Here is an 18935-nt window from a genome sequence, read left to right on the forward strand (position 1 = left end):
TAAAGCTATGAATCTGAAGTGAAAGCGATGATATTGTTATGTTTCGCTGGCAAGATTTATGGTTTTTAGAAGAAGTTGAGGCTGACGACAAATTAGAGTTGACTGCCTCTTCCCTTCTCCTTCTCTTATATGTGATAAGTCCTCTACGTAAGTACAGGTGTATTTCATCGTTCACTATCTGTTGTCATCCTTTGTTCATTCTGTCCTAACCTCGTCTTTTGCAAGTTATAGGATACTAGAGGTAATGCTTGCATGGTTTTTGTTTAGCTCTGTAGATATTTCTCAGTGAAAAGTGTAATAACACGAGCCCATGCGTTGTGGTTGCTTTCATCTATTGTTTCGCTTAGAATTAACAAACTATTGCGATATTTTCATTATCTGCATAATTTTGCTGGTGCAACATCGCGAATGTATCGTATTGTGATTTAGAAATTGAGTTGAGTAATGTTTACCTACCGTACCTTACAAACCAGGCAGGTCACTATGTTAATGCCGATCTTCAATATAACTAAGGTAGATATATGCTTCGGTATCTTTGTGATTGTTCTGTTACTATTGCTGGCGAGTTTCATGGCATCTTTAACAGTGGTGTAGACATATCTCATCAGCAGTGACCCCAGCAAATTTGACATTTCAGTGCTACAAAACTTAATGTTTTTTTGTTCTTAGGAAGATTTTGTAACCGATACTATTGTTGATTGTGGGGGGTGAGATAACATTCCCGTATATCCAGGTCTGTGTGTGTGTTTTAGATAATACAAAGCAGAAATTTCTGCCATTTAGTTCAGTCTATTAGTTCATTGACCCTGTTGTTTTTTCATGTTAAGATCCCATTTTGAAGGGAATAAGATCCAGTGAGAATTTCTGTTACCTACTTGGTGACTTAGATCAAGTGAGTCATCGGTCACAGAAGTGGCTGCTGAGATTGCATTTAAAGAAGTGTAATTACTGTACATGAAAAATGGAAGAACTAATGTGAATAAGAAGAAATAGCAAGTGTGTGAAGATCTATGAACAAATTTCAGGTGGGGAGGGATCTACAGTAGGTGTGGCAGTAATGAACTAAAATTATTGAACATTATTCTTCACGATTTATATATACAAATAGAAATAATGAGTTTCCTTTTAATTAGCAACATATTTTTTCATGCCATGTAGGCTAGCAAAGTAATCAAAGAGAGCAGACAATCTGCCGTCTCCATCCTCAGTATCTTCATACTTGTAAAAATTCAGTTTGGTAATGAATTAGTATTACCAATCGAACTTTTCATTACCAAATTGGCCCGCATTTGGTAATGAAAAATACCAATGGCAACCCTAGTGACAATTGTGCTAATGATTAATGCATGATATTGTTTGGCCAGTTTTGCTTAATGCACATAATACTTTGCACTAGATTAGGTACCGGGTAGGTTATAATCATTGTGGGGTTCTGGGAGCGAAGCCTCCATTTAGGTGTCAGCGTTTCCAGTTAGGCTTCCTTTGCTATTTATGGGTTTAAATTGAATACATTTGAGTTTAGTTGGTGTGGTGACGTCATGTCCTGTCGGTGAGATAGGCAGTAAACATACTATCAAAGGCATTCAGGCGGCTTTCTGTAATATCACTATGTATACCGTATTTCGTTTCTCCAATATTTTTTCGATCAAAAATCAGTGTCAGTCATGTGAGATGTATGTAGGACTAAAATAATTTTCCTTGAGAAGGTAGGTCTATATGAAAACAGCTCAGATCCCTGTCACTTTCGTTATTGGTATTTTTTATATCGTTATTGAGTATGTTTTGGATAATGGAGGTGGTCAGGAACCTAACTCGCCTATTTCTTAACAATCTCATGGGAAAGATCAGTTCGTTGTTTGACCAATTTGTTATTCAACCACTTTCTATGGAACCCATCAGTGTTGAATAGTGGGGGAGAGGTGTACTGTACAGTACTGCAGAATTTTTGCAATTTAAAATTTTATTGTCCAAATAAATGTTTAGTACGGTACTGTACACTTACTGAAGCTCCCTCTTCCCTGTTGGTAAGTTATTGAGTCTTAAGTCGTTAGTTGTAAGGCATCTGGTGATCTAGTAATTACAGACCTCCAATGGGAGAGATGGCCTTGCAAAGTTGGAGCACCAAGAGGTGACTTATTTTAAATCATGCAATGCCATCGTGGGTTATCTGACCATAAATGTATAGGACTGTAGTAGCCTAGGCTCATAGCCATACATATAATATGGAATTGGGTGTTAACATTTTTACAATGATGTGTAGAATGGCAGACTCTGGATCTGGCCGTGGAGGCTTCCGAGGTGGTTTTGGAACACGAGGTCGGGGTCGGGGGCGTGGCAGAGGGCGTGGGCGTGGACGTGGCAGGGGCAAGGAGAATGAGAAAGAGTGGGTACCAATCACTAAACTTGGACGCCTTGTGAAGGATGGCAAGATCAGGAGTTTGGAGGAGATTTATCTTTTCTCCCTGCCCATTAAGGTATGTCAAGCTGACGAAAATGTTGAGTGATTTAGATACAGTAAACCCTCGATTATCTGGACGTCCATTATCCAGAAGCTGTGATCTGTCTTTTTTAAACCCTTTTTTGTACATTTTTCCATTAGATCCAGACAAAATGCTTGCATGCAGATGGAAGTTATGGCTGCGTGGAACATTTTCGCCAGGCCAGGCCTTTTTTTTTTTTTTTTTTTTTTTTTTTTTTTTTTTCCCACTGCAGGGGGTGATTGCTTGCCTGTGGTTGATGAGTCTGCTTGACCATGGTAATTGCTTGGCTGTGGTTTGTAGGTCTGCTTGACCAGATAGTGTTAACAGTTGTATGATGTTCTGTAGTGACCTTTTACAGTGGCTTTCTAAGTTCAGTTATGTGCAAAGGGGGGTCAGGGGAGACATCCATTATCCAGACAGATCCACTTTCCAGACATGCATTTGGCTCTATTATGTCATATTGAGGGATTACTGTAGTGTATATCTTGTGTACTTTAATAAGAAACATGATGAATTTTTAATTGGTAAGTGTACAGTATTTAGAAATTCTTCATAAATGCAATTAGGGTAGTAAACAAAAAATATATACAGAAAAACAGGAAGATTTTGAACTGGAGAGATAACATTAGTGGATTAAAATGACCAGATTTATAAGTAATATCAATGAGAGGGAAGACAGCTGAGTGATTTCCAAAGGGCTGTCTGCTATGTAGTCAGTTCAGGAGGAAAATGGGTGCATGATGGACAAAAGAAATTTTTTCGTAAAGTGGACTGGAAAAGACTAAATAAACTGGAAGGCAAAAGTGAAGCTGTTTAGTAGTAGGGTGGAATTGGGTCAAATGAGGTACAGTATTGGCACTGTGTAGTTAGGTGTATGATTTTTTGAGCTTAGGTTAATTGTGGTATCAGGTAATAAAGTTCATCATAGCCAGTGGCTGGAATATTTAAAAATGTTGGCTCAAGATTTGTCTTTATATGTGGTATGTGTACATCCCTCTAAGGAATCTCCCATTTGCATGATTGCCTTAGTAATTTTATACAAGCTATTTTTTTTTCTCATAGTTTATTCCCTGTATATGCAGTGTAATATGCAAAGTGGTACAGCAAAATTACTGTAAGACCATTTTGTCATATTTCTGGATAGTTTGAATTTTAACAATAATGGATACTGTATGTGTATATATATATACATATATACGGTACCCTCTCGTCCAGCACTGTAATATTGTCATGCATGGGTCCCATGTTGGACCAAAATTGTGTTGGACAAACAACAGAGCTTGTGGGGAAAAATGAATTATGTCAGCAACCCTAGGAAAAGTTGCCCTAAATGCCTACCATGTACCTATACATATACTGATACTAATGTAATTATAATAAATGGTACTGTACTATGAATGATAACTTACCTTTTAGGATCTACAGGAACACCCTCTGCCTCCTTCCTCCCCACGTACATACTGTGGTACTGCTCCATTATGATGATTGCTGGGTCAGTAGGCCAGCACCTGGAGTCAAGTGGCCTGCCTCCGTAAGCCTGCACTGCCGCCAGGATCTTGTCTTGGTGTTTTATTATGGTCCTCACGCTGGCTTCATTCATGTCGTAGGCCTTGGCGATGTCCACATTCCTCTCCACTTTCTTCTTCCTCTCGATGATATCTAGCTTGGTGGCCTGAGGGAGGTGCCACTGCTGCTTGGGGTTCTCAGAAGGCTTCCTAGGCATCGTGAGCAGGGTAAAATGCAGTAGCAAGGGCAGAAGATGCAGTGAGAAAAAAGTACTGTCCAATGCGAATTATGTGACTGAGTGGTGCTGTGACGGGAGAAATTTAAACAAAACCATGTGAGAGCAGAAGCATTTTTAATTGGGAGACATAACAATCATGTCATGATAGCGGGTGGGGGAGGCTACTTGAACGGAAGTTTTGATTGGCTGTCAGCGTTACGGGAACGTCCAGTATGACCATGTTGGATCGGTGATGATCGTGCTAGAGGCAAACTTTGCCGATTTCACCCACTTCTCAGAGCTCCATCCGTGTTATGCTAACGCACCTGTGTTACAGTAATTAAATCGTAATCATTTTTTGCTCCCCGTGCTGGACGCAAATCGTGCTGGACAAACGCGTGTTGGACACAAGGGTACTGTGTATATATATATATATATATATATACTGTATATATATATATATATATATATATATATATATATATATATATACTGTATATATATATATCATCATCATCATTCAGCCGTTTGAGTATCCACTGCAGGACCGGCCTATCCCGACCGAAGTCGGGATGATACAGCCAAGGTATCTCTACCAAGTGGCTTAGGCTGTCTGGTAGAGATTGTATGTAGAGTGAGAAGTGCTTGTAAGTGTAATTGTAATGTTGGAGTGGCTTTGGATGTGTGTGTAGTCTGTGAACCAAGTGTAATCGGCCCGTGCAATATGTATATACATATATATATATATATATATATATATATATATATATATATATATACAGTAATCCCTCTAATATCCGGACGCCCAATAACCGAACATCCCCACTAACCGAACCTTATCGTCCTGGGATCAAACATTCCCAAAATGGTCCGAAAATCCAAAAAAAAATTGGAAAAAAAAATCGATTTTTTTGCCGTCCGTAATTTGAACTTGCCGCGCGCGCCGCGTGAGAGCATTGTTTTGGTTCGTCATTCCTCCGACGTCCGATAGAGCGCCGCTGCATCCTCCCCACTTCCCGCCTGTCTCTCACCGCGACAAGACCTACGCTCTTCGTCATGGCTGCCCACGTGCTCGCTTTTGTGGTGGTGCCGTACTTGCTGCAAGGCCTCCTGCTGCTCTCTGCCCTACTCTTAGTGTGTGTGATGATGGCCCCGCCTCCTGAGAAAAGGAAGAGAGTGGTGTTGACTCTGGAGAAGAAACGGGAGATATTGGAGAAGGTTGATGCTGGTTGGTCTTCCTCTCGCATTCTACCGCGAGTTCAACCTGGCCCGGTCGACTTTGTTTGATATCAAGCGTTCCCGAGACAAGCTCATGCAGTACACGGCTGACTTCTCGTCGAGAAGCAAACGCAACGTGGAGAGGAAGGTTATGTTTACTCCCAAGTATGCAGAGATCGACCGCTCCACGTTGATTTGGTATCGACAGCAACGTGCAGCTGGTGTGATGGTACGTGGAACGGAGCTGAAGGCTGCTGCTGAGAAGTTTGCAAGGCTTCACGACGCCCTAGACTTCAAGGCATCCGAGGGTTGGCTCTTCGCGTTCAAGTTGCGACATGGCCTTACTAACCGTAAAGCACATGGCGAAGCATTGGACGCTAACGAGGATGGAGTGGACGAGTTTCGGCACAAGGTGAAAGGCTTGATCGACAGGGAGGCCTCACTCTCGGTCAAGTCTATAACGCTGACGAAACTGGCCTATTCTATCGCTCGGTGCCAACGAACACTCTCGCCGATGAGACGGAGAAGCGTGTACCTGGCCGCAAGCTTTCTAAGGAACGGATATCTGCTTTGTGTTGTGCCAATGCTAACGGCATGCACCGGCTTAAGCCCGTTATTGTTGGCCGTGCAAAGCAGCCTCGGTGCCTATGAGGGGTGATGGATGTCCTTCCTGTCGTATGGTACCATTCTTTGAAAGCATGGTTCACAGCTGTGATTTTCAAAGACTGGTTTCACCATCACTTCGTCAAGGAGGTCATACATTACCAGACGAAGACACTGGGAATTCCTCGCGACCAGGTAAAGGCTCTCCTTCTCCTCGACAATGCACCTGCCCACCCGTGCGACAAGGACTTGGTTGCTGAGAATGGCCGTATTAGGTGCATGTTTCTGCCACCTAATACGACTGCTCTCATTCAACCAATGGACCAAGGAGTGATCGTGGCAACAAAGCGCCTGTACCGTCGGACGTTCCTGGACGAGGTGATGGTGGTTCTCGAGGACGAGGACGGCGCAGGGAAGGACGTGACACTCGAGGCAAGCGGACTTTGGAAAACCTTCGCCGCTACAACATCAAGTCTGCGCTGTACAACTGGGCTGGTGCATGGAAGGAAGTCCCTGTGAAAACTCTTGAAAATGGTTGGTCTCGTCTGCTTCTCGGAACAGATGTGGAGTACGATTTCCTAGGGTTTGACGTGGATGACTTCCATGCACGGCTACGTACGCACGGCGACGATGTTGATGTGGACGATGTTCGTGAGTGGTTGGACGACGACGAGGGCGATCCTGGGTATCAGACGTTGTCTGATATCGAGATCGCGTCTTCGGTTGCTGGTGTCAGTCCCGAACTTGAAGATTCCGACGACGAAGGCGATGATGATGCAGACTCCGCCCAGCAGGACACTACTCCAGCCATCCCCAAGCTGAGCGCACTCCGGGAACATCTAGAGTTCGTCCTAGACTACCTGGAACACCCGGACTGCGACAGGGAGATGGGGCCCTTGGGACTCGTGGAGGAAGTGCGTGCTTTCCGGCAGCGCATCATCAATCGCCAGAATCGTCGGTCCTTGCGTCAGTCAACGATTGACAGTTTTTTCAGGCCCGTGACCCCGGCTGTGCCAAGCCCTGGTTCCACTCCGTTGCCTCCCCAAGACAGGCCCTCATGCTCCGAGCCACAGCCCAGCACATCAGCTACAGTGGAGTCACCGCTCGACGTGAGTTTGCGGCTGTCTTCAGAGTCTTCTGTAGTCGGTACGCCATCACCACTACCCACCGATGCACCCCTTGGACGCCTGCCAGTGATACTCTCGGGCTCTGACAGTGAATAAACAGCAAGAACTTCTCCACTAGACCACACGGGAATTTTGAGTGTTGTGCAGTGAAAAAAACGGTGTGTTGTGTTAAGGTTTTCAAGTTGGGAGAAAAGACTAAGTAGAAAAGAAATTTAACGTAACTAACCCTCTTTGTTTTGGCTTTGGAAACTTAAAAAAAACTTGGGAAAAGTTAATGTGCAACACTTAAATTTAATGGAACATTATTTGGACTAAAGTGAACACTGTGAAAAGAACGGACTTCTGTGTGTTAGTGACTAAGTTCAGTGCAAGACTTCAGGAAGAGTGTAGTGCAAGTGCTTCAGGAAATCGTTCTTACTGTCAGAGTCCGAGAGGAGGCGGTTATTCATCGAGGTGGCCAGGGACTTGCTGTAAGTAGCCAAAATGTTTCATGTTGTACTATTTTCCATACTATATTTTACAGAATGTTTCATATTGTATTTTTTCCCATACTATACTTACCAGAAAGTGTCATACTGTACTTCTTTCCATACTAAACTTACCTCATGCATGTGCAGTAGGAATGTGTTTTTCAGAGTTTGGTTAGGTTCGGTTAGGTTAGGTTCGGTTAGAGTCCATAAGTACCAGAATGTTTATTAATGTATGAACATACTTCTAAACCCACATTTTATGTGTCTATTGCATTTATTTCAGTCATTTATGTGCCTTATTGGTGTGATTTGGGTGTTAAATAGGTGCTATGCATGTCCGGAGGGAGTTGTATAGGTGTTTCTCTGTGTTAGGGTCCGTAAGTACAAGTCCATAAGCTGGGGCCCAATATCCGGACAAAACCAATATCCGAACCTACCGATGGCTCTATTGATCCGGATATTGGAGTGATTACTGTATATATATATATATATATATATATATATATATATATGACAGAAGAGGGAGTGTACAGTTACCCACGGGCAGAAGGACATGGAAAGAATGAAGGAAAGGAAGACAAGAAGATGGAAGGAAAGAAGTTTGGAGGAGAGGAAAGGGCAGACATCCGAAAGCAGTACCGTACTACATCGAGTGAGTGGATGGTGTATATATATATATATATCCCAGGTGTGTGTATGAAAAACAATTAGGATGACCTGTACTTGTGATACTTTCTGTACTGCATGGGCAGTTGGGGGCATAATTTTTGAAAAGTGAATTATTTGGAGAGAAGTTGGCAAAAGAAATTATATAGAGGTGTAGACTGTGGTTCATTCTGATATAAGAGGTTGGAAAAGGCAAGAGTGAACTTAGCATCAAGTAAAAACATAATATTTATATCACTGCCTTCTGACATGTTTTATTTTAGTTTGTGACAAAATACGGAATCGGCAGTCATTTACCGAATTGACATTTAATTGGAAAGTACTGTATTGTAATTTGCATCACCATATAGTTTTATACACATTCAGTTATCAGAAATCCGGTCAAAATTTTGTGTTTAACTTATTAAAAATTCAGGAGTCAGAGCAAAAATTTGTTTAAGTTAGTAGAAGTGTTTTGCCTTAGCTCAACACCTTGCCTTGACAGACTTCTACATGTGTAAATATTGATGTAATATGCCCGTACATTTTGTTGCTCTGTAATTCAATATATATGCAAAGTAAAGTATGTTAAGGCATGTTGGTGATCTAAAGGGAAAATACCTGCTAATGTTAGCACGTTTCTCCTCCGAGTCTTGATTTTTTATTAACAGTTGAATTAAACAGTTTTTTTTTTTTTTTTTTTTTTTTTTTTTTTTGGGGGGGGGGGCAAAATTTCAGATAATTTGGTGTGTAAGAGCCTACAGTATATGGTGAGAGAAATATACATTTACCTATTAAAAGTGCCAATTCAGTAAATGAACGACTGCCGATTTGGTATTTTGTTGCACTGTTTATTTTATGACAAGAAATAGTTTGGTTACTTTGCCAGTACTTTACTAAGAATCTGTTTTGAATTACATGACTTTTGGGCCTTGAATGCAAACCGGGAATGTCATTTCCTGTAGATTAGATTTTGGTTACCCTATTTCACCCTTGTTTTTTCTGTGCCTCATTTTACATACAGTATTTAGGAAGATTGTTGATATCTACCCTGTCTCACTTGGGTATAGTACTTTCCCCTTAGTAGGACAGTTTGGTGGTGGATGTGTACTGAGGCAGTGCATTAGATACCCACATACATATGTGCTATACAGATTACTTTGCTTAACCCCTAAAGTACAGTGGCTGACAAAATCGTCAGTTTGCAAGTTTGCCATGTAGAGTTGTAAGACTGACGATTGTAGTAGGTCAGTCAAAAACTGCCGAGCAATAAAACAGTCCCTTTTATGGTGTAAATGGTTCCTACCCAATCAGAACTAGGGGATGAGTTGGTGGGAGGGAAGATCCTGCCCCCTCACCAGGTCTGTGGGGGGGGCCCAGCCACTTCATTTCCCTCTGGCTGATTGGATACAGCCTGCTTTGTCTCCTCCCACCCAAACTACTCATCCAAATCTACATCGCAAGGGGGAATGTCTTATGCCTGTTCACCCCTCCCCCTCCTTCACCTCCCTCCACCCTGCTTTATATCTAATGATGTGGCAATTTCCCTGTTATATTCTCTGTGTGTGTTTCCTCCTGCCATAATACCCCCACACCAACTCCCCTGCATTGGGGGTGTGTCTCATCCCCCCTCACCTTCTCCAAAGACTCCCCACCTCCACCTTCCTCCCTCTCTATCCTTTGTCCCGAATATGACGCAGTAACTTCCCTGCCATAATTCTCTCTCTCTCTCTCTCTCTCTCTCTCTCCCCCATGCTGGCTCCTGCACGTAGCTTCATCAATGGAAACATATTTTACATTGTTTTCATTGATTTTGGTAAGGTTCTGTTGTGAAAATTATTTTTTTTTTTTATTTTTTTTTCCACCCTGCCCTAGGGTGGGAAAGGAGGTCCAGATGATGATTTTTTTTTTTCCTGACCTCTACATCTATTTTTATCATTAGAAACGTATTTTACATTGATTTCGTTAAGGGTCTCTGGGGGAAATTAGGTTTCCGCCAATTTTTTCGTTTTCTCACAGTTGGGAGGGACTTCTATGATCTTTGATGGGTGGTTTTGTGAATACCATTTGGCCTAGGGGACTGAGATTGGCATTTTCAGGTGTTTAAATTCAAGCTCTTCAAATCTGTAATAAAAAATTTTCCTTGGTAAAAGTTGAAAAATCAACCCCAAATTGTGGCTGGTGTGGAATATAGCTTCAGAAAAATGTGGTCTTTAGGGGTTAAAACAGATTGAAAACTGATGACAAGAATTATTGGTAAAGTTTCTGATACTGATATATCCATGCTGTTATGCTTGTTTCTTGAATAAACTATGGTGGTACTACTATAAACTGGCGGTTTGGGTGGAGCGTGAACCTCTGTACAGTGTTGCCACATTTTCCATACTCGTGTTGCCCCCCCCCCCCCTCTCTCTCTCTCTCTCTCTCTCTCTCCTGGGAGGAGATATGCATCACCCTCGGTAATTTTGTTTCTTTTATGAGTGACTTAGAAACTTGTGCTTTCATTTCTTTATTTTTTTTTTTTATTGTTATTGTTTTACATATGGCGCCAGATGACCTTGGTGTTGCAGCGCCATGAATTGTTTTCAATCACTCTCTCCCTCTTTCCTTTCCTCCCTTCCTTCTTCTCTCCCTCAGCTCGACGATGCACTCAACACCGCCCCTGGCCTGCCTTTCTCTCTCTTTTATCTATGGTATTTTAGGATACATTTTGGTTATTTTCTTTTACATTATATTGTACATACTGTAAATTTGACTTTACTTCCACACCACCCAGGAGGTAAAAGTTTTGGCGCATTTTTTTTAAGAGGTGACACAAGGAAGCTCTGGCTGGGTTAGACTGGGTCTGTGTGAGTGTTGCCGCACACGAATGTTTAATGTATTATTTTTTTTTTATACAAAGAAATTGGCATATTTTTACTTATGTTCCTGCACATTATCTTATAATCATAATTGTGCCATTATTACTCACCCCAGAAATACGGTACCAGCCAGTAAAACTGACTCCTTTTTTTTTAAGCAACTGTAAAATATTTATGCCACGTTTCTGTATTGCCGTATAAATATTTTACGCATAATAAGTTTACTCTTCTTTCATATACAGTATTATAATACACACGCTAACGTTGTATTCATATGTGTTTATCTTATTTGTGATGCCTTTTACATATATAAGAGCCCTTTCACATCGCGGGTATGGAACACGTGGCAACACCATATAGAGGTTCGTTCTCCACCCAAACCACCAGGTTAGAGTAGTACCACCATAGGGTTGTACTGCACTGAATGGTTCACAAATTGAAGGAAGTGGTTGTGCTTAGGACAGCTGTGGGTTGTAGTCAGTACTGGACTAGTAATTTTGTTGTTGGTGCTGCTTATTTACCCAGACATTTACAGGGTGGTTCAGCAACAACAACTTATTGATAGACTCGTGATTTTATAAGCATTTTTTGCCAATTTTGTGTACCATACAGCATGAAGCATTGATCTTAGCACACTTTTATACGTCTGACCATAAGAAGGTTAAATGCCGTCTCATAGCCAGGACATTCTAAGTACAGTATTACTTTTTGGTAATGCCAGATGGTTTGATTCAGATGCATGAGTCATAGGAACCTGTATTAATATCTAGAGGACTGTACACACTGTATTAGTATTTATGTTTTAGTTGCATTGATTCAGTCTGTCATTACTTTCAAATTTTCAGGAATTTGAGATCATTGACTTCTTCCTTGGGCCACAACTGAAGGATGAGGTGCTTAAGATTATGCCTGTCCAGAAGCAGACCCGTGCTGGTCAGCGCACCCGCTTCAAGGTAAGAATATCAGGACCAACTTGCCTAGCTCCAGGCTCCTATGCTCCTCGTGGAGCAACATAGGATAGGATGATGGATGGATGCTGTTTCTGGATAATATTTTAGTTTTATTTATTTATATAATTTTTACCCTTCATCTGGTAACATCTTGTAGTGTATTATCATCCCAAGGTTTTATTCAAATTATGGGGGACATCTTGTGAAAGGGGTTCATGATTATCTAACCCCTACAGTTCAAAAAGTCTTCCCTAAACCCATTAAAATAATCCATGCAGCTGCAGTAATAAAATTCATAATACTTCAGTAGAGTTAAGGAGTTGTAACTGTTTGTGTAGATCCTCGTATACCCTGTCACACTTGAGTCCTTTCCCCAGCATGGGATAGTTCTATGATGCATGCAGGGAGATCAAGGGAGGGTCTTGTGCAGTGTACTGTTATAGTGCATGAGCCCCATGACCCTCATTCAGTTGATACATTTCACTAATTTCACGCTTTTCCAGAGTGCAGTTTGGTACTTTCTGATTTATCTGTGGAAGACCAAGGGTATATACTAGGACACTGAGAAAAAAGATGTTTTAAGGGATTCTTGCATGTATAGTAAACCTGAATCACATTTGCGTCATGGTTGTTTGCTTAATTGAATTTCAAGGTGATTGACTCGGTACATTGAACCCTTGCATCTTCGTTTTATGCTTATTTGAACTCCAAGTTGATTGACTCTGTGCAGTTAACCCTTGCTAAGCTTGCTTTAGAACTTGGAAGCCCACACAGTTTGAACATCTTCAGTCCAATGGACATTGCAGAGTTGATGTGCATATTTTTGGCAAGTTGAACAATCTGTGTATACACGATGTAGTTCCATGCAAGATTCTATCTATCTATCTATAGCCCAACGCCCTAATCCCGCAAAGGGTGGCCGCAGACAAAATGCCTCCAAGTCACTGTCACCCACCATTTGACTACCCTCCCCCCAACTCACCCCCCCCCCCCCTCCCTCATATACCTCTCAACTCCATCCCTCCACCTCATCCTCGGTCTACCCCTCCCTCTCCCTCCCTCCACCTCACCTACATACACCCTCTTAGTCAGTCTTTCATTCTCCATTCTCTCCACATGTCTCCACATGTCTGAAGTGTTAATAAAGCACTGTACAGTATGTAATAGCCAAGATAAACAAAGCAACACAGGCCTGATAATTAAGATCTTATTACTTTGTGTACTGCATAGTACAAGAAAGGCTGTAGTTGGTGGTATGAAAATATATTTTGGCAATGAAAGTCATTAGGCTTTTGTTCTTATTATGGATGCCATACTAAATTACTGAGTTTTACATTGATATAAAATTGTCTTGTATAGCACTTTTCACTAGGACTTTTCTGACCAAGGTATGGCATCTTAAACACCTGTTCAAGATGGAAAATTGGCTGTGCTGGATGAGGTCTGTCTGCAGTTTGGCTGATTAAAGGTTAGGTGCACATGGTGCCTTTTGTAGGGCATTTAGTTTTTGTAAATTAAGAATAGGAAAATGACATTGGACTAAAGATGTGGGCAGTATCGGGGTTTCTGGCACCTTTGGCATGTAGGGTATCTTCATTTTAATTACATATTGTCCATGAAGCAAGAACAATAACTAGTAGCTATGTATGACGTGGTGGTGGGGGGAGATGTTCAAGCACTGAAAGGGTTTATGGAATTTTTACATTAGCTTGTCCCTTTATTTTAATTCCGAGTCTCTTTTTACCCCATGTTTGGAATGTTTATGATGGTTATTTTTTATTACAAATACCGATGTGCAGTTTTCACTTGTCCACCCCCCCAGAGAAGGAACCATATGCAAACATGGGAAATTTGCTGCTTAAATTAATGAAAATGAAACTATGGTGCTGTAATAATGTTTGTGTAATATTTGTGCATCTAATTTTCCAAATTTTTTACAGGCATTTGTGGCCATTGGTGACTTCAATGGACACATTGGTCTTGGTGTGAAATGCAGCAAAGAAGTGGCCACAGCTATCCGAGGTGCCATCATCTTAGCTAAGCTTTCCATTGTTCCAGTCAGGCGTGGCTACTGGGGTAACAAAATTGGCAAGCCCCACACTGTACCCTGCAAGGTAACTGGGACTTTGCTAAGTACAGTAACTTAGTGGAATAAATGTATAAACCTGCTGTATACAGATAAAGAACACTGTTAGGGTTGCAATGATGAGGAAATATTTGCTTTGAATAGGTAAGTACCAGTACAGTACCAAACAGTATAATCTATTACAGGAGAATTCTGCTAATCCTGTTCTATGTTGCATGTATTTGGCAATTATTTCAAAAATATTTCACTTTACTCCATGCTAGTAGTTGTGTTCAGTGAGTAATTTTGGAGAAACAGATAATGCTTTCACTACAATTACGTATACTTTGTTTTACACAAACTCCTTCCAGACAGCTTTATTTTAGATACAAAGAATGTCTAGTTAAGGGACTACTGAATAACAGCTGAGCCGTCCAGTTGAAAAAGCCTGGAGCTGAATGAAATCTGGAGATTGTGATTGAAATGAAAGGCAGGTCATTGTGAAATTATTATATATGTACTGGTGTGTTTGTGTGTGTGTGTATTATATATAAATGTATATATATGTAAGTACAGTATGTATATATATATATATATATATATATATATATATATATATATATATATACTTGTAGGTGGAGGCACTCACCATCCACTCACTCGATGTAGTGCTGCTCTCGGATGTCTGCCCTTTCCTCTCCATCCTTCTTTGCTTCCATTCTCTTCAGTCTTTCTTTCCTTCATTCTTTCCTTGTCTTTCTGCCTACGGGTGACTTTACACTCCCTCTTCTGTCTTTCCTTCATTCTTCCACTTCCTTCTGCCTGTGGGTGACTACGCTGAGTGACAAGCCAAATGGTTTCCTGTGCACCAGGAAACCATTTACTACGCTGGATGGTAATCATATAACCAAATTGTGGCGCCTAATGGTTTAGTGGGTAATTATTGCGCTCCATTCGGATTGAGCTGTTGAAGGTTTATGTCCAAGGGATGGTTGGGGTTGATTGCTCATGTAACGCCACTCAGGGATGAGTGAAGCTGGTCACTATCATCCTAAATGTCAGGACCAACTTGTCTAGCCCCAGGCTCCTATACTCCTCGTGGGGCAACACAGGATCAGATGATGAATGAAATATATACTGTATATATATATGTTCATATATACAGTACATTGTGTGTGTGTGTGTGTGTGTGTAAATCCAGTGTTCAAATGACAACTGTTTCTACAGGTGACAGGGAAATGTGGTTCTGTGTTGGTGCGTCTGATCCCTGCACCACGTGGTACCAGCATTGTGGCTGCATCTGTTCCCAAGAAACTTCTGCAGATGGCAGGTATTGAGGATTGCTACACCAGTGCTCGTGGACAGACGGCCACACTTGGCAACTTTGCTAAAGCAACATATGCGGCCATTGCCAAAACCTATGCTTACCTGACTCCAGACTTGTGGAAGGAGACAGTGTTCACCAAGTCCCCATACCAGGAGTTCACTGACTACCTTGCCAAGTACCATAAGATTAGTTCAGAGCAGCGCCAGGAGACCAAGCTGTACTAGAAAATGGTTTTATTCAAATAAAGGACTGAACTTGGTAATCATGTATGTTCTTCCTTTTGCCTTTCAGGAATTACATGTAGAGGACACTTATGATTGACCCCCCCCCCCCCTCTTTTTTTTTTTTTTTTTTTTTTAAAGATAACTGAAAAAATCAAATTACAATTGTGGCTCAAGAGCTCTTGTGTATTGATGTTCAACAGCCCAAGACAAAAATACTTTCACAATATATGAATTATAAGGAGGCCATGTTAACTGAAAACAACATTTGACCTGGTAGCTGAGCACCACCACCTTTAAACCTCACCTTCTTTTCCTAACCGAGACTCAGCTGTCTGAGGCACCTGATAGCAAGCCCTTTTCTGTATTCTCTTTATACTCATTTCAAAGCCAAAGAGGGCTGTTGTGTACAGTACAGTATAATTATGTATGCAGCAACTTGTCTAGCTCTCGTGTTCCTGAACTTGGCTCTTCTGAATACTTTCTGGCTTCGGCTTTACTGTCATTCTCTGACTAAATATATCAGTGCTGTTTACTTACCCCTAATTCTACTGACCATGAAAAATTCTTCGACTATCTTACTTTTATGATGGAACACATCGTATCCGTTTCTCCTTTCTCTGAAATCTCCATTTAGGAGATTTCAATGTTTACCATCACTTTTGGCTCTCCTCTCCTTTCACTGGTCCACCTGGGGAACAAGCCTACAGTTTCATCTATTCTTAATGATCTAGTGCAGCTTGTACGTCACCCTACTCGTATCCCTGACTGCCTTGGAGAGAGTTTCAACACACGACCTCTTCCTTACAAGTAATCCTTCTGCTTACACTTAATCTTTCCTCTCTGTTTGACTCCTCCAGTCACAACCTCATTACCATAACTTGTCATATCGCTCCAGTACAGCCTGTGGACCCTCCAAAGAAATGTTCGTTGTGGCACTTTGGAGCTGCTGATGGAAGGCCTCCAGGCAGTACTTCCTTGCTATCCTTATCTCATTCTAGTAGTTCAGTTAATCTTCTAGGTGCTGTCCAGGATGGGTCAACCGGCCCACTGCAGGTGTCCTTTCATCTTATGTTCTTTGATTTTCCCTGGAATGATTGTTTCCACGACCGAGAGCCATCTGTGTGCGCCAAGCGCATTGTGGGGGTTATTCTCTTGGGCATGGAAGCGTACATTCCTTTCTCAAATCCTTTGACTAATGCAAAAAGCCTTGGCTTAATCACGCTTGTTCTGATGCTGTCCACAGCAAGAAGGCCTAAAAAAGGTACCAGAGCCAACTTTACCCTGAATCACATCTTTTTTATCTTTCTGCCCGGAATCATGCTAAGTCTGTTCTTCGCCTTTTCATCCGTACTAAATTTCAGGAAAAGAGGTTGTGTAGATCAGATATTCTTAGATCTTTAGTGGAGAAGTTTCTAGAGAAGGGAAAGAAGATTTATTCGGCCTTCATGGATTGGAGAAAGCATATGACGGTGGATAGACAAGGATTGTGGAAAGTATTAAGAATACATGGAGTAGATGGGAAGTTGTTGAATGCCGTGAAGACTATGTATGAGGGTGCTAAAGCTGCAGGGCGTGTGGATTGTGAACTGAGTGAATCTTTCTATTTGAAGGTTGGATTGAAACAGGGATGTGTCATGTCTCCATAGTTGTGCAATGTGTATATGGATGGGGTTTTAAAAGTGTTACAAGGTAGGGCAGTGGATGTTGGAGCGGCTCTAATGAGAGAGGGCAGTGTTTGGAAACTCCCTGTATTGTTTGCAGATGGTATTGTGTTAAGTAAAAGACGAAAGGGAACTTCAAGGCTTGGTGTATGAATTTGGGAGTGTGTAAGAAACGGAATATAAAGGTGAATGTAGGGAATAGTAAAGATATGGACTTCGAGAGAAGTCAGTGAATGTACAGTGAGGTTGGATGAGGAGGAAGTGGAAAATGAGAGTGCGTTTAAGTACTTGGGTAGTGTGATGAACAAGGATGGAAGTTTAGAGGGTGAAGTGCTTGGAAGGATACAACAAGCAAGAAAGGTTGCCGGTTCCTTGAAAGCAGTGATAAGAAACAGGGAAGTGAGCATGGAAGCGAAAAAGTTACTACATGACAGTATTGTGATACCAACTCTAATCCATGGAAGTGAAGCTTGGACCTTGTTGGAGGGACAGAAGTCAAGAGTGAGAGCAGTGGAAATTAGTTATTCCAAAGGAGCATGTGGAGTCACATGGAGAGACAGACTGACAAAGAAGGAAGTGAAGGAGCGTTGTGGTGTGGATGTGGATGTGATAGGAAGCGTTAAGAGAAACAGTGAGGTGGTTTGGTCATGTAGAGAAGACGGAGAGTGAGAGACTGACGAGGAGACTGTATGTGAGTGAGGTGGAGGGGGAGACCAAGGATGAGATGGATGTAGTGGAGAGGTACATGAGAGAGGGGTGTGTGAGCTGGGAGCAGGGCAGTGAAATGTCTGGGGACGGCGGCATGGAGGCGTTTTGTTTGTGGCCACCCCTTATGGGATAAAGGCGTCTGGCGATATATATATATATACATATATATATATATATATATATATATATATATATATATATATATATATATATATATATATATATATATATATATATATATATATATATATATATATATATATATATATATATATATATATATATATATATATATATATATATATATATATATATATATATATATATATATATATATATATATACACACAATATATATATATAAATATATATATATATATATATATATATATATATGAGTGTGTGTGTGTGTAATGCTAGGTGTTTTAGGGTCTGCCTTCCGTCCATAGAGCACCTAGTGAGTAGCTGGGTTCTCTTTCTAGACCGGAGCTTAGACAAATAAGAGAGAGGCAGGACACAAAAACTCAAGGCAACACCTTACATGTGTATTACTAAATCTTACACGGGAACAAGCAGATGTCACAAATACAAACAACAACAAGCTGGACAATTATAATCCTTGGGCTGCAGATATGGAATAATAGTATCACGCTAGATACTGTACAGGACCAGGAACAACACATGAGCTAGACACTTATGTTGGTGGGGGAGTTTAGATGTCCTAGGCCGGTGGTGGTGGTTGTCTCGATTTCCCAGGGTAGCTTTAATATTTTACACTGGGCCTAAGCGTGACCATATCGAGATGTGCCGTCACTGTTGCATAGAATGTTCACTGTACCTTGGCCCGTAGATCACTTTTACATTACTATGTAC

The 18935-nt window shown here is 41.3% G+C and overlaps 1 protein-coding gene across 1 annotated transcript; it reads left to right on the forward strand.

Moving 5' to 3' along the window:
- Positions 1-117: 117 nt before the first annotated feature.
- RpS2 (ribosomal protein S2) lies at positions 118-15731 on the forward strand. Its single transcript, XM_080275346.1, has 5 exons — positions 118-147; positions 2261-2474; positions 11973-12080; positions 14018-14191; positions 15370-15731. Exons 2-5 carry the CDS (start codon positions 2262-2264, stop codon positions 15691-15693), a joined length of 819 nt encoding a protein of 272 aa, XP_080131472.1. The 5' UTR covers positions 118-147; position 2261; the 3' UTR covers positions 15694-15731.
- Positions 15732-18935: the final 3204 nt, after the last annotated feature.

The sequence above is a fragment of the Coenobita brevimanus genome, chromosome 61 (assembly GCF_032717465.1).
Source record: "Coenobita brevimanus isolate Jiangsu-jjx chromosome 61, ASM3271746v2, whole genome shotgun sequence".
NCBI lineage: Eukaryota > Metazoa > Arthropoda > Malacostraca > Decapoda > Coenobitidae > Coenobita > Coenobita brevimanus.